The sequence below is a fragment of the Salvelinus namaycush genome, chromosome 3 (assembly GCF_016432855.1).
Source record: "Salvelinus namaycush isolate Seneca chromosome 3, SaNama_1.0, whole genome shotgun sequence".
Lineage (NCBI taxonomy): Eukaryota > Metazoa > Chordata > Actinopteri > Salmoniformes > Salmonidae > Salvelinus > Salvelinus namaycush.
Genome location: NC_052309.1, coordinates 96,778,949 through 96,794,271, shown reverse-complemented (window position 1 = coordinate 96,794,271; position 15,323 = coordinate 96,778,949). Strand labels below are relative to the sequence as shown.

The 15,323-nt window shown below is 45.4% G+C and overlaps 1 protein-coding gene across 1 annotated transcript in view; it reads left to right on the top strand.

The window, feature by feature from the left end:
• pold1 (polymerase (DNA directed), delta 1, catalytic subunit) overlaps window positions 1–15,022 on the top strand; it is a 48,000-nt gene extending 32,978 nt beyond the window's left edge. Inside the window, exons 19-27 of the mRNA XM_038988332.1 lie at window positions 11–148; window positions 648–823; window positions 4,321–4,473; window positions 4,654–4,756; window positions 4,864–4,996; window positions 5,175–5,288; window positions 6,448–6,500; window positions 9,625–9,722; window positions 14,742–15,022. Coding sequence (XP_038844260.1) covers window positions 11–148; window positions 648–823; window positions 4,321–4,473; window positions 4,654–4,756; window positions 4,864–4,996; window positions 5,175–5,288; window positions 6,448–6,500; window positions 9,625–9,722; window positions 14,742–14,829 — 1,056 coding nt within the window. The 3' untranslated portion in view covers window positions 14,830–15,022. The remainder of the gene's footprint in view (window positions 1–10; window positions 149–647; window positions 824–4,320; window positions 4,474–4,653; window positions 4,757–4,863; window positions 4,997–5,174; window positions 5,289–6,447; window positions 6,501–9,624; window positions 9,723–14,741) is intronic.
• The last annotated feature ends 301 nt before the right edge of the window (window positions 15,023–15,323 follow it).

Here is a 15,323-nt window from a genome sequence, read left to right as displayed (position 1 = left end):
TGTGTGTCAGGTCATCTACGGGGACACGGACTCCGTCATGGTCAAACTAGGTGTGGACACTGTGAGCAAGGCCATGGAGGTTGGGAGGGAGGCGGCAGAGTGGGTCTCCTCCCACTTCACCCCTCCCATCAAACTGGAGTTTGAGAAGGTACCAGTTCACTATTTAAAACACTGTTGCTAATAGCCCTGGGTGATGTTCAGTTGGTAGGAAACGTTTTAAAATGGAGTGAAACTCTATTGTTTGAAAACCCTAACCCCTGGAGGGAATGATGAAACCAGAAGGTACTACCACAGAGATCCTATTAAAATACTCAATTATAATATTTAATTATATGTGTACTACCTGGAGTTGTCCAATTAGGACAAACTAAAAATGTTATGTTGCATCGACAGTGTTCCCTAATGAACATCACCCACGTCTAGTGCTAGAGCAAGCTAGCTTGTACTACTTTGTATTTTGTTTAGTCTGGAATAAAGCTATGTGCATCCTCTCTTGGATGGTCAAATAACTAACATCCATACTCTCTTCTCTTCTCCTGTCCCTATTGGACTTGACTCGGGGCTACTATGAGCTCCTTCCACGGTCAAATAAAGACTAGTTAAACTCCATCATATCGCTCTCTCCACTCTCTCTCTCCTCCCTTCAGGTGTACTACCCCTACCTGTTGATCAACAAGAAGCGCTACGCAGGCCTCTACTTCTCCTCCAGCGCCGACACTCACGACAAGATGGACTGCAAGGGTATCGAGACGGTCCGCCGAGACAACTGTACCCTGGTGGCCAATCTGATCAACACCTGCCTGCAGACCATTCTGATAGACAGGTAGGTACCATCTAGAACATTCTGATAGACAGGTAGGTACCATCTAGAACATTCTGATAGACAGGTAGGTACCATCTAGAACATTCTGATAGACAGGTAGGTACCATCTAGAACATTCTGATAGACGGGTAGGTACCACCTAGAACATTCTGATAGACAGGTAGGTACCATCTAGAACATTCTGATAGACGGGTAGGTACCACCTGGAACATTCTGATAGACGGGTAGGTACCACCTGGGACATTCTGATAGGCGGGTAGGTACCACCTGGAACATTCTGATAGACGGGTAGGTACCACCTGGAACATTCTGATAGACGGGTAGGTACCACCTGGAACATTCTGATAGACGGGTAGGTACCACCTGGAACATTCTGATAGACGGGTAGGTACCACCTGGAACATTCTGATAGACGGGTAGGTACCACCTGGAACATTCTGATAGACGGGTAGGTACCACCTGGGACATTCTGATAGACGGGTAGGTACCACCTGGGACATTCTGATAGGCGGGTAGGTACCACCTGGGACATTCTGATAGGCGGGTAGGTACCACCTGGAACATTCTGATAGGCGGGTAGGTACCACCTGGAACATTCTGATAGACGGGTAGGTACCATCTAGACCACAGGTGTCAAACTCATTCCACGGAGGGCCGAGTGTCTGCGGGTTTTCGCTCCTCCCTTGTACTTGATTGATGAATTAACATCACTAATTAGTTAGGAACTCCCCACACCTGGTTGTCTAGGGCTTTATTGAAAGGAAAAACCAAAAACCTGCAGACACTCGGCCCTCCGTGGAATGAGTTTGACACCCCTGATCTAGAACATTCTGATAGACGGGTAGGTACCACCTGGAACATTCTGCTGGACGGGTCCTGTTCAGTAGGTCTGTAACAGAGTGAAACTGGGAGGCATTATCTTAACGTGTCCAATAAGAAACTTGTTTTCATTTGCCGCTGCAGAACATTTCAGAATATTGGACTACAATCTAGATATTTGTGTTGTATACATGTTTGTTACTGACATGCTGCTTGTTGTATTGATGTAAGTTTTGTCTGGTTGATGTCATGTCTGAATCTGATGTTGCTTCTGTCTTGGTCCAGGCCTCTCCTGAAAAAGTTTTATTTCAACGAGACTAACCTGGTTAAATGTATCAAATAAATTACTCTGCTCCTTCTCTCCCTGATCTCTCTACCCTCCCTCACTCCACTACTCATCTCTCTACCCTCCCTCCCTCCTGGTCTCTCTACCCTCCCTCCTGGTCTCTCTACCCTCCCTCCCTCCTGGTCTCTCTACCCTCCCTCCCTCCTGGTCTCTCTACCCTCCCTCCCTCCTGGTCTCTCTACCCTCCCTCCCTCCTGGTCTCTCTACCCTCCCTCCCTCCTGGTCTCTCTACCCTCCCTCCTGGTCTCTCTACCCTCCCTCCCTCCTGGTCTCTCTACCCTCCCTCGCTCCTGGTCTCTCTACCCTCCCTCCCTCCTGGTCTCTCTACCCTCCCTCCCTCCTGGTCTCTCTACCCTCCCTCGCTCCTGGTCTCTCTACCCTCCCTCGCTCCTGGTCTCTCTACCCTCCCTCGCTCCTGGTCTCTCTACCCTCCCTCGCTCCTGGTCTCTCTACCCTCCCTCGCTCCTGGTCTCTCTACCCTCACTCCTGGTCTCTCTACCCTCCCTCACTCCTGGTCTCTCTACCCTACCTCCTGGTCTCTCTACCCTATCTCCTGGTCTCTCTACCCTCCCTCGCTCCTGGTCTCTCTACCCTCCCTCGCTCCTGGTCTCTCTACCCTCCCTCGCTCCTGGTCTCTCTACCCTCCCTCGCTCCTGGTCTCTCTACCCTCCCTCACTCCTGGTCTCTCTACCCTCCCTCCTGGTCTCTCTACCCTCCCTCACTCCTGGTCTCTCTACCCTACCTCCTGGTCTCTCTACACTCCCTCCTGGTCTCTCTACCCTCCCTCGCTCCTGGTCTCTCTACCCTCCCTCGCTCCTGGTCTCTCTACCCTCCCTCCCTCCTGGTCTCTCTACCCTCCCTCCCTCCTGGTCTCTCTACCCTCCCTCCCTCCTGGTCTCTCTACCCTCCCTCCCTCCTGGTCTCTCTACCCTCCCTCCCTCCTGGTCTCTCTACACTCCCTCCTGGTCTCTCTACCCTCCCTCGCTCCTGGTCTCTCTACCCTCCCTCACTCCACTACTCGTCTCTCTACCCTCCCTCCTGGTCTCTCTACCCTCCCTACCTCCTGGTCTCTCTACACTCCCTCCTGGTCTCTCTACCCTCCCTCCCTCCTGGTCTCTCTACCCTCCTTCCCTCCTGGTCTCTCTACCCTCCCTCCCTCCTGGTCTCTCTACCCTCCCTCGCTCCTGGTCTCTCTACACTCCCTCCTGGTCTCTCTACCCTCCCTCGCTCCTGGTCTCTCTACCCTCCCTACCTCCTGGTCTCTCTACCCTCCCTCCCTCCTGGTCTCTCTACCCTCCCTCCCTCCTGGTCTCTCTACCCTCCCTCCCTCCTGGTCTCTCTACACTCCCTCCTGGTCTCTCTACCCTCCCTCGCTCCTGGTCTCTCTACCCTCCCTCACTCCACTACTCGTCTCTCTACCCTCCCTCCTGGTCTCTCTACCCTCCCTCGCTCCTGGTCTCTCTACACTCCCTCCTGGTCTCTCTACCCTCCCTCCCTCCTGGTCTCTCTACCCTCCTTCCCTCCTGGTCTCTCTACCCTCCCTCCCTCCTGGTCTCTCTACCCTCCCTCGCTCCTGGTCTCTCTACCCTCCCTCCTGGTCTCTCTACCCTCCCTCGCTCCTGGTCTCTCTACCCTCCCTACCTCCTGGTCTCTCTACCCTCCCTCCTGGTCTCTCTACCCTCCCTCCCTCCTGGTCTCTCTACCCTCCCTCCCTCCTGGTCTCTCTACCCTCCCTCGCTCCTGGTCTCTCTACCCTCCCTCGCTCCTGGTCTCTCTACCCTCCCTACCTCCTGGTCTCTCTACCCTCCCTACCTCCTGGTCTCTCTACCCTCCCTACCTCCTGGTCTCTCTACCCTCCCTCCCTCCTGGTCTCTCTGCCCTCCCTCCCTCCTGGTCTCTCTACCCTCCCTCCCTCCTGGTCTCTCTACCCTCCCTCCCTCCTGGTCTCTCTACCCTCCCTCCCTCTTGGTCTCTCTACCCTCCCTCCCTCTTGGTCTCTCTACCCTCCCTCCCTCCTGGTCGCTCTACCCTCCCTCGCTCCTGGTCTCTCTACCCTCCCTACCTCCTGGTCTCTCTACCCTCCCTACCTCCTGGTCTCTCTACCCTCCCTCGCTCCTGGTCTCTCTACCCTCCCTCGCTCCTGGTCTCTCTACCCTCCCTCCCTCCTGGTCTCTCTACCCTCCCTCCCTCCTGGTCTCTCTACCCTCCCTCCCTCCTGGTCTCTCTACCCTCCCTCCCTCCTGGTCTCTCTACCCTCCCTCCCTCCTGGTCTCTCTACCCTCCCTCCCTCCTGGTCTCTCTACCCTCCCTCCCTCCTGGTCTCTCTACACAGAGATCCCCAGGGTGCGGTGGCCCACGCCAAAGAGGTGATCTCTGACCTGCTGTGTAACCGCATCGACATCAGCCAGCTGGTTATCACCAAGGAGCTGACCCGCACAGCCCAGGAGTACGCTGCCAAGCAGGCGCATGTGGAGCTGGCTGAGAGGTAAGGAGGGAGAGATGGAGAGAGGCACAGAGAGAGGAGGAACATTGGAGGCTGGTACAGGGAGAAATGGGGTGGAAAGTCTCATTGTAATGGCTGGATTGGAACGGTTGATGGAAGCCCATCCAAATAAGTTGTTGTTTTGTCCTTGTTACCAGTTGATAACCTCTGACCCCTCTGCAGGATGAAGAAGAGAGACGCGGGTAGCGCCCCCCAACTGGGAGACAGAGTTCCCTATGTCATCATCAAAGCTGCCAAAGGAGTAGCAGCATACATGAAGTCTGAGGTGAGAACTGTGTGTGTCTATTGGAAATATTCATGTGATTGTCGGTGTGCCGTATGAAGGTATACATGAATTAACATTCACACAAGTCATTTATATTGTGTGTGTAGGACCCAATCTATGTTCTGGAGAACAACATTCCCATTGACACCCAGTACTACCTGGAACAACAGCTCTCCAAGCCACTGCTCCGCATCTTTGAGCCCATCCTGGGAGAGAGCAAAGCAGAGAGCGTCTTACTGAGTGAGTCAGCATGCCTCACACACACACACACACACACACACACACACACACACACACACAGTGTCTTTTCCTTTCTCTCGGCCCTCTCACTCACTCACCCACACATGCACAAATACATACACCATGACTGCTGCTGCTGTTAGACGTATTGCAGTAATAAAGTTGCTGTGTGTTTCAGAGGGGGATCACACGCGCTGTAAGACAGTGTTGACCTCCAGGGTGGGGGGGCTCATGGCCTTCGCCACCAAGAGGAGCGCCTGTATCGGTTGCAGAGCAGTGCTGAAGGACGATGGTGAGAGAGAGTAATAATGTACTGTGTGTGTGAGAGTCATTTATCAGTTTGTTGGTGTGTGTGTTCCCACAAATCCATCCATCTTTCTGCAGTGGCTGTGTGTTCCCACTAATCCATCCATCTTTCTGCTGTGGCTGTGTGTTCCCACTAATCCATCCATCTTTCTGCTGTGGCTGTGTGTTCCCACTAATCCATCCATCTTTCTGCTGTGGCTGTGTGTTCCCACTAATCCATCCATCTTTCTGCTGTGGCTGTGTGTTCCCACTAATCCATCCATCTTTCTACAGTGGCTGTGTGTTCCCACTAATCCATCCATCTTTCTGCTGTGGCTGTGTGTTCCCACTAATCCATCCATCTTTCTGCTGTGGCTGTGTGTTCCCACTAATCCATCCATCTTTCTGCTGTGGCTGTGTGTTCCCACTAATCCATCCATCTTTCTACAGTGGCTGTGTGTTCCCACTAATCCATCCATCTTTCTGCTGTGGCTGTGTGTTCCCACTAATCCATCCATCTTTCTGCTGTGGCTGTGTGTTCCCACTAATCCATCCATCTTTCTGCTGTGGCTGTGTGTTCCCACTAATCCATCCATCTTTCTGCTGTGGCTGTGTGTTCCCACTAATCCATCCATCTTTCTGTTGTGGCTGTGTGTTCCCACTAATCCATCCTCTTTGTGTACGTGTGTGTACGTGTTTAAGGATGACACAAGAATAGTAAACAAACAAACATTTTGTTGGTCCCCACAAGGTCAAAGGCTATTTCTAGGGGGGTTAAGGTTAGGGTTATGTAAAGGGGTTAGGGAAAATAGGATTTTGAATGGGACTGAATTGTGTGTTAGGTTAGTTGTACTAGTTGTCAAAACTGTTTTGAAATCACAAAACTGTGTGATTTGTAATCTCTGCTGTCCTCCCCACAGCGGCTGTGTGTGATTTGTAATCTCTGCTGTCCTCCCCACAGCGGCTGTGTGTGATTTGTAATCTCTGCTGTCCTCCCCACAGCGGCTGTGTGTGATTTGTAATCTCTGCTGTCCTCCCCACAGCGGCTGTGTGTGATTTGTAATCTCTGCTGTCCTCCCCACAGCGGCTGTGTGTGATTTGTAATCTCTGCTGTCCTCCCCATAGCGGCTGTGTGTGATTTGTAATCTCTGCTGTCCTCCCCACAGCGGCTGTGTGTGATTTCTGTAAGAAGAAGGAGTCTGAGCTGTACCAGAAAGAGGTACAATATATCAACCTGTACTGTTAATCTGGGTCCTGTTCATTAGGAGCTAATATCAACCTGTTCTGTTAATCTGGGTCCTGTTCATTAGGCATTAATATATCAACCTGTTCTGTTAATCTGGGTCCTGTTCATTAGGCATTAATATCAACCTGTTCTGTTAATCTGGGTCCTGTTCATTAGGCACTAATATATCAACCTGTTCTGTTAATCTGGGTCCTGTTCATTAGGCACTAATATATCAACCTGTTCTTTTAATCTGGGTCCTGTTCATTAGGCAGTAATATATCAACCTGTTCTGTTAATCTGGGTCCTGTTCATTAGGCACTAATATATCAACCTGTTCTGTTAATCTGGGTCCTGTTCATTAGGCACTAATATATCAACCTGTTCTGTTAATCTGGGTCCTGTTCATTAGGCATTAATATCAACCTGTTCTGTTAATCTGGGTCCTGTTCATTAGGAGCTAATATCAACCTGTTCTTTTAATCTGGGTCCTGTTCATTAGGCACTAATATATCAACCTGTTCTGTTAATCTGGGTCCTGTTCATTAGGCACTAATATATCAACCTGTTCTGTTAATCTGGGTCCTGTTCATTAGGCATTAATATCAACCTGTTCTGTTAATCTGGGTCCTGTTCATTAGGCACTAATATATCAATCCTGTTTTGTTAATCTGGGTCCTGTTCATTAGGAGCTAATATATCAACCTGTTCTGTTAATCTGGGTCCTGTTCATTAGGCATTAATATCAACCTGTTCTGTTAATCTGGGTCCTGTTCATTAGGCACTAATATATCAATCCTGTTTTGTTAATCTGGGTCCTGTTCATTAGGAGCTAATATATCAACCTGTTCTGTTAATCTGGGTCCTGTTCATTAGGCACTAATATATCAACCTGTTCTGTTAATCTGGGTCCTGTTCATTAGGCACTAATATATCAACCTGTTCTGTTAATCTGGGTCCTGTTCATTAGGCACTAATATATCAACCTGTTCTGTTAATCTGGGTCCTGTTCATTAGGCACTAATATATCAACCTGTTCTGTTAATCTGGGTCCTGTTCATTAGGCATTAATATATCAACCTGTTCTGTTAATCTGGGTCCTGTTCATTAGGCACTAATATATCAACCTGTTCTGTTAATCTGGGTCCTGTTCATTAGGAGCTAATATCAACCTGTTCTGTTAATCTGGGTCCTGTTCATTAGGCACTAATATATCAACCTGTACTGTTAATCTGGGTCCTGTTCATTAGGCACTAATATATCAACCTGTACTGTTAATCTGGGTCCTGTTCATTAGGCACTAATATATCAACCTGTACTGTTAATCTGGGTCCTGTTCATTAGGCACTAATATATCAACCTGTACTGTTAATCTGGGTCCTGTTCATTAGGCACTAATATATCAACCTGTTCTGTTAATCTGAGTCCTGTTCATTAGGCACTAATATATCAACCTGTTCTGTTAATCTGGGTCCTGTTCATTAGGCACTAATATATCAACCTGTTCTGTTAATCTGGGTCCTGTTCATTAGGCATTAATATATCAACCTGTTCTGTTAATCTGGGTCCTGTTCATTAGGCACTAATATATCAATCCTGTTTTGTTAATCTGGGTCCTGTTCATTAGGAGCTAATATATCAACCTGTTCTGTTAATCTGGGTCCTGTTCATTAGGAGCTAATATCAACCTGTTCTGTTAATCTGGGTCCTGTTCATTAGGCACTAATATATCAACCTGTTCTGTTAATCTGGGTCCTGTTCATTAGGCACTAATATATCAACCTGTTCTGTTAATCTGGGTCCTGTTCATTCGGCACTAATATATCAACCTGTTCTGTTAATCTGGGTCCTGTTCATTAGGAGCTAATATCAACCCTGTTCTGTTAATCTGGGTCCTGTTCATTAGGCACTAATATATCAACCCTGTTCTGTTAATCTGGGTCCTGTTCATTAGGAGCTAATATCAACCTGTACTGTTAATCTGGGTCCTGTTCATTAGGCACTAATATATCAACCTGTTCTGTTAATCTGGGTCCTGTTCATTAGGCACTAATATATCAACCTGTACTGTTAATCTGAGTCCTGTTCATTAGGCACTAATATATCAACCTGTACTGTTAATCTGGGTCCTGTTCATTAGGCACTAATATATCAACCTGTTCTGTTAATCTGATGCTAAATATTTAATGTAACAGGGATACTACATGCGTACATTGGGGTGTGCCAAGGTGACGTGGTGATAACTACTTACTAATGGTGAATCCATCTGATAACTACACTGAACAAAAATATTAAAAACTACAAATATTAATGCAACATGGAAAGTGCTGGTCCCATGTTTCATGAGCTGAAATAAAATATCCCAGAAAAAGCTTATTTCTCTCAAATTTTATGCACAATTTTGATTACATCCCTGTTTGTGAGCATTTCTCCACCTGACAGGTGTGGCATATCAATAAACGGATTAAACAGCATGATCATTACACAGGTGCACCTTGTGCTAGGGACAATAAAAGGCCATTCTAATATATGCAGTTTTGTCACACAACACAATGCCACAGGGAGCGTGCAATTGGCATGATGACTGCAGGAATGACTACCAGAGCTGTTAGCAGAGAATTGAACATGCATTTCTCTACCATAAGCCGCCACCAAAGTTATTTTATATAATTTGGCAGTACATCCAACCGGGCTCACTACCGCAGACTACGTGGAACCACGCCAGCCCAGCATCTCCACATCTGGCTTCTTCACCTGCGGGATCGGGGGAGGGGGGGGTTGCGGAGGAGTTTTAGACTGTAATAAAGCCCTTTTGTGGGGAAAAACTCATTCTGATTGGTTGGACCTGGCTTCGCAGTGGGTGACCTTATGCCCACCAATGGCTGTAACCCTGCCCAGTCATGTGAAATCCATAGATTAGGGCCTAATGAATTTATTCAAATTGACTGATTTCCTTATATGAACTGCATCTAGGCGTTTTATATTTTTGTTCAGTGTACTTTCTAATGGTGACTCTCTCCTGATTTGTACTTACAAATGGTGAATTTCTCCTGATTTGTACTTACTAATGGTGAATTTCTCTGAATACTTACTAATGGTGAATCTCTCTGAATTCTAGATCTTCCACTTAAGTACTCTGGAGGAGCGCTTCTCTCGCCTGTGGACACAGTGTCAACGCTGTCAGGGCTCTCTCCATGAGGATGTGCTCTGTACCAGGTACACACACACACACACACACACACACACACACACACACACACACACACACACACATACAATTGGTATACAGATATGTGTTTGAAAGTTACTTTGCCGGTACATCGTTAATGTGACTCTCACAGGGTGATGTCAAGCTCCAAGTTTGTTTATAATCTAAAGATAATTTTGGTAAATAAATACATAGGTGACATTTCTGAAACAGGAGATACTCTATATTCACTTCTGAAATGGGAGATACTCTATATTCACTTCTGAAATGGGAGATACTCTATATTCACTTCTGAAATGGGAGATTCTCTATATTCACTTCTGAAATGGGAGATACTCTGTATTCACTTCTGAAATGGGAGATACTCTATATTCACTTCTGAAATGGGAGATACTCTGTATTCACTTCTGAAATGGGAGATACTCTATATTCACTTCTGAAATGGGAGATACTCTATATTCACTTCTGAAATGGGAGATACTCTATATTCACTTCTGAAATGGGAGATACTCTATATTCACTTCTGAAATGGGAGATACTCTGTATTCACTTCTGAAATGGGAGATACTCTGTATTCACTTCTGAAATGGGAGATACTCTATATTCACTTCTGAAATGGGAGATACTCTGTATTCACTTTTGAAATGGGAGATACTCTGTATTCACTTCTGAAATGGGAGATTCTCTGTATTCACTTCTGAAATGGGAGATTCTCTATATTCACTTCTGAAATGGGAGATTCTCTATATTCACTTCTGAAGTGGGAGATACTCTATATTCACTTCTGAAGTGGGAGATACTCTGTATTCACTTCTGAAATGGGAGATACTCTGTATTCACTTCTGAAATGGGAGATACTCTGTATTCACTTCTGAAATGGGAGATACTCTGTATTCACTTCTGAAATATGCAGTGCAGGGATCCTTTAATGCACCTAAAAGTGCAACGTCTGTACCAGCAGCATACACTCACGTAAAACAATTACCACACATAAACCCACATCAACATATCTGTTACACACAGACCCACTCTGAACTACACATCAACATATCTGTTACACACAGACCCACTCTGAACTACACATCAACATATCTGTTACACACAGACCCACTCTGAACTACACATCAACATATCTGTTACATACAGACCCACTCTGAACTACACATCAACATATCTGTTACATACAGACCCACTCTGAACTACACATCAACATACAGTGGGGCAAAAAAGTATTTAGTCAGCCACCAATTGTGCAAGTTCTCCCACTTAAAAAGATGAGAGAGGCCTGTAATTTTCATCATAAGTACACTTCAACTATGACAGACAAAATGAGGGGAAAAAATCCAGAAAATCACATTGTAGGATTTTTAATGAATTTATTTGCAAATTAAGGTGGAAAATAAGTATTTGTTCACCTACAAACAAGCAAGATTTCTGGCTCTCACAGACCTGTAACTTCTTCTTTAAGAGGCTGCTCTGTCCTCCACTCGTTACCTGTATTAATGGCACCTGTTTGAACTTGTTATCAGTATAAAAGACACCAGTCCACAACCTCAAACAGTCACACTCCAAACTCCACTATGGCCAAGACCAAAGAGCTGTCAAAGGACACCAGAAACAAAATTGTAGACCTGCACCAGGCTGGGAAGACTGAATCTACAATAGGTAAGCAGCTTGGTTTGAAGAAATCAACTGTGGGAGCAATTATTAGGAAATGGAAGACATACAAGACCACTGATAATGTCCCTCGATCTGGGGCTCCACGCAAGATCTCACCCCGTGGGGTCAAAATGATCACAAGAACGGTGAGCAAAAATCCCAGAACCACACGGGGGGACCTAGTGAATGACCTGCAGAGAGCTGGGACCAAAGTAACAAAGCCTACCATCAGTAACACACTACGCCGCCAGGGACTCAAATCCTGCAGTGCCAGACGTGTCCCCCTGCTTAAGCCAGCACATGTCCAGGCCCGTCTGAAGGTTGCTAGAGAGCATTTGCATGATCCAGAAGAAGATTGGGAGAATGTCATATGGTCAGATGAAAGCAAAATAGAACTTTTTGGTAAAAACTCAACTCGTCGTGTTTGGAGGACAAAGAATGCTGAGTTGCATCCAAAGAACACCATACCTACTGTGAACCATGGGTGTGGAAACATCATGCTTTAGTGCTGTTTTTCTGCAAAGGGACCAGGACGACTGATCTGTGTAAAGGAAAGAATGAATGGGGCCATGTATCATGAGATTTTGATGAAACGTGGCTGGGTCTTTCAGCATGACAATGATCCCAAACACACCGCCCGGGCAACGAAGGAGTGGCTTCGTAAGAAGCATTTCAAGGTCCTGGAGTGGCCTAGCCAGTCTCCAGATCTCAACCCCATAGAAAGTCTTTGGAGGGAGTTGAATGTCCGTGTTGCCCAGCAACAGCCCCAAAACATCACTGCTCTAGAGGAGATCTGCATGGAGGAATGGGCCAAAATACCAGCAACAGTGTGTGAAAACCTTGTGAAGACTTACAGAAAACGTTTGACCTCTGTCGTTGCCAACAAAGGGTATATAACAAAGTATTGAGATAAACTTTTGTTATTGACCAAATACTTATTTTCCACCATAATTTGCAAATAAATTCATAAAAAATCCTACAATGTGATTTTCTGGATTTCTTTTTCTCATTTTGTCTGTCATAGTTGAAGTGTACCTATGATGAAAATTACAGGCCTCTCATCTTTTTAAGTGGGAGAACTTGCACAATTGGTGGCTGACTAAATACTTTTTTGCCCCACTGTATCTGTTACACACAGACCCGCTCTGAACTACACATCAACATATCTGTTACATACAGACCCACTCTGAAATACACATCAACATATCTGTTACACACAGATCCACTCTGAACTAATAAAAAAAGCAGACATTGAATATCCCTTTGAGCATGGTGAAGTTATTAATTACACTTAGGATGGTGTATCAATACACCCAGTCACTGCAAAGATACAGGCGTCCGTCCTAAGTCAATTGCCAGAGGAAGGAAACCGCTCAGGGATTTCAACATGAGGCCAATGGTGACTTTTTAAAACAGTTAGAGTTTAATGGCTGTGATAAGAGAGGACTGAGGATGGATCAACAACATTGTAGTTACTCCACAATACTAACCTAAATGACAGACTAAAAAGAAGCCTGCACAGAATAAAACAAATATTCCAAAACATGCATCGTGTTTGAAGCAAGGCATTAAAGTAAAACTGCAAAAAATGTAGCAAAGAAATACAATTTATGTCCTGAATACAACGTGTTATGTTTGGGGCAAATCCAATACAACACATCACTGAGTACCACTCTACATATTTTCAAGCATGTTGGGGGCTGCATCGTGTTATGGGTATGCTTGTCATCGTCAAAGACGAGATAAGCACAGGTAAAATCCTAGTGGAAACCCTGATGTAGTCTGCTTTCAAACAGACACTGTGAGACATTCATCTTTCAGCAAGACGATACCATAAAACACAAAGCCAAATACACACTGGAGTTGCTTACCAAGACGACATGGAATGTTCCTGAGTGGCCTAGTTTTTATTGAAATCAGCTTGAAAATCTATGGCAAGACATGAAAATGTCTATGGCAAGACATGAAAATGTCTATGGCAAGACATGAAAATGTCTATGGCAAGACATGAAAATGTCTATGGCAAGACATTGAAAAATGTTTAAAAGAAAATGTGAGGTGGTTAATATCACCACTCTTAAATATCAAATGTTATTGGTCACATACACATGTTTAGCAGATGTAATTGTGGGTGTAGCAAAATGCTTGTGTTCCTAGCTCCAACAGTGCAGTAGTATCTAACAATTCACAACAATACACACATCTAAAAGAATGGAATTAAGAAATATATAAATATTAGGACGAGCAGTACAGGTGAAACACCTTGAAGCAGCCCCCCCGCACCTCTCTGATTGAGGGGTGTTGGGTTAAATGCGGAAGACACATTTCAGTTGAATGCATTGTTGTACAACTGACTAGGTATCGCCCTTCTCCCTTTCAACCCCTGTAACACAGTTCAACCCTCCAGTAACCAACTGTCAGAGCAGCAGTCCCTTAAAAAGCATGGGCTGAGGCACACCCAAACCTTTTTGTAGGTTCTGACGGACGGTAAACTGTATAAAAAGAAAGTTGCACACTATATTGGTTGTATTACGTTTCTGGGAGCATATCTCCTGTGAAAATAGCAGAAATAGTCCCATAACATCAAAGATCCACCACCATATTTTACAGTAGGTATGGGGTTCTGTTCTGCTGATGCATTCTCATTTCGACGTCAAACCCACCCCTGGTGTGCGTGGCCAGAGAGCTCTATTTTCATGAATCTTTGATGTTATGGGGCTATTTTGCTTCCACTGTTCCTGGGGCCCCTTGTTAAGGCCAGTGGGATAATGTACTTCACCAAGTACCAGGATATTTTTGGCAAAAACCTGGTTGCCTCTGCCAGGAGGCTGAAACTTGGCCACAAGTGGATCTTCCAGCAAGACCATAACCCCATTCACAGATCAAAATCCACAAATACATTTTTATTGGCCACTAAATCAACATTTTGCAATGGCCATCTCAGTCTCCTGACTTCAAACCCATTTGAAAACCTGCTGTTTGAATTGAGGAGGGCAGTCCATATGCACAGACAAAGGATATCAAGGATCTGGAAGCATTCTGTATGGAGGAATGGTCTAAAATCCCTCATATTGGATTCTCCAACTCATAAAACATTTTAGAAAAAGGCTCAGTACCCTTACCCTCGCAAGGTGAGGTATTGTAAACGGGAGAAAAAAAAGTATTACCTAATCAAAATCTCTTTCTCTAAGCAATGATATAAGCATACAATAATATTAATCCCCATTTTTATGGAGCATACAGTATTTTAATTATTTATTTTATACATTTTTGCTCATCTTTATCAAGGTTGTCAATAATTTAGGACCCCACTGTATATATGATATTATTATTTATAAGTAAATGTTGCTGTCTATCCCTCTATCCAGCCGGGACTGTCCCATATTCTACATGAGGAAGAAGGTGCAGAAAGACCTGGATGATCAGGAGAAGCTGGTGTCTCGCTTTGGATGGTGATAGGCAGAACCAACAGAGACTCCATATTCACCGGCTCCCCTCTCTCTCCCTTGGTCCCCTCTGTCCCCGCTCTTGCTCCCCACTCTTTCTCTCACTCTCCCTCTCCTGGAAAGGATTTGTACTGTATTTTCTTCTTGTAAGAATTATAAATGTTACACTTAGACTATTTTCTTGAATTATGAATCTGAATAAATGGCATCTTTTTGTAGAAATGTGTCTTGCCATTGTTGTCTGTCTTCAGTCTAGAAGATCTCAGTTGCATTGAACTAAAAGTATGGTGGTGGATGTTGTAGTATGTTGAGTACTAAAAGTTAATAACCAATGCAAAGCAGCAGTCGTTTTTTACTAAACACTTCTAATAGGCTACATTCCCATGCCATGTGTTATTATAGACTAGTGCCTGTATTTATGAAGCATCTCCGTAGGAGTTCTGATCTAGGATAGGGTTTGCAAAGGGAGGCTATACAGTACATTATTCTAAAATGGTTAAATCG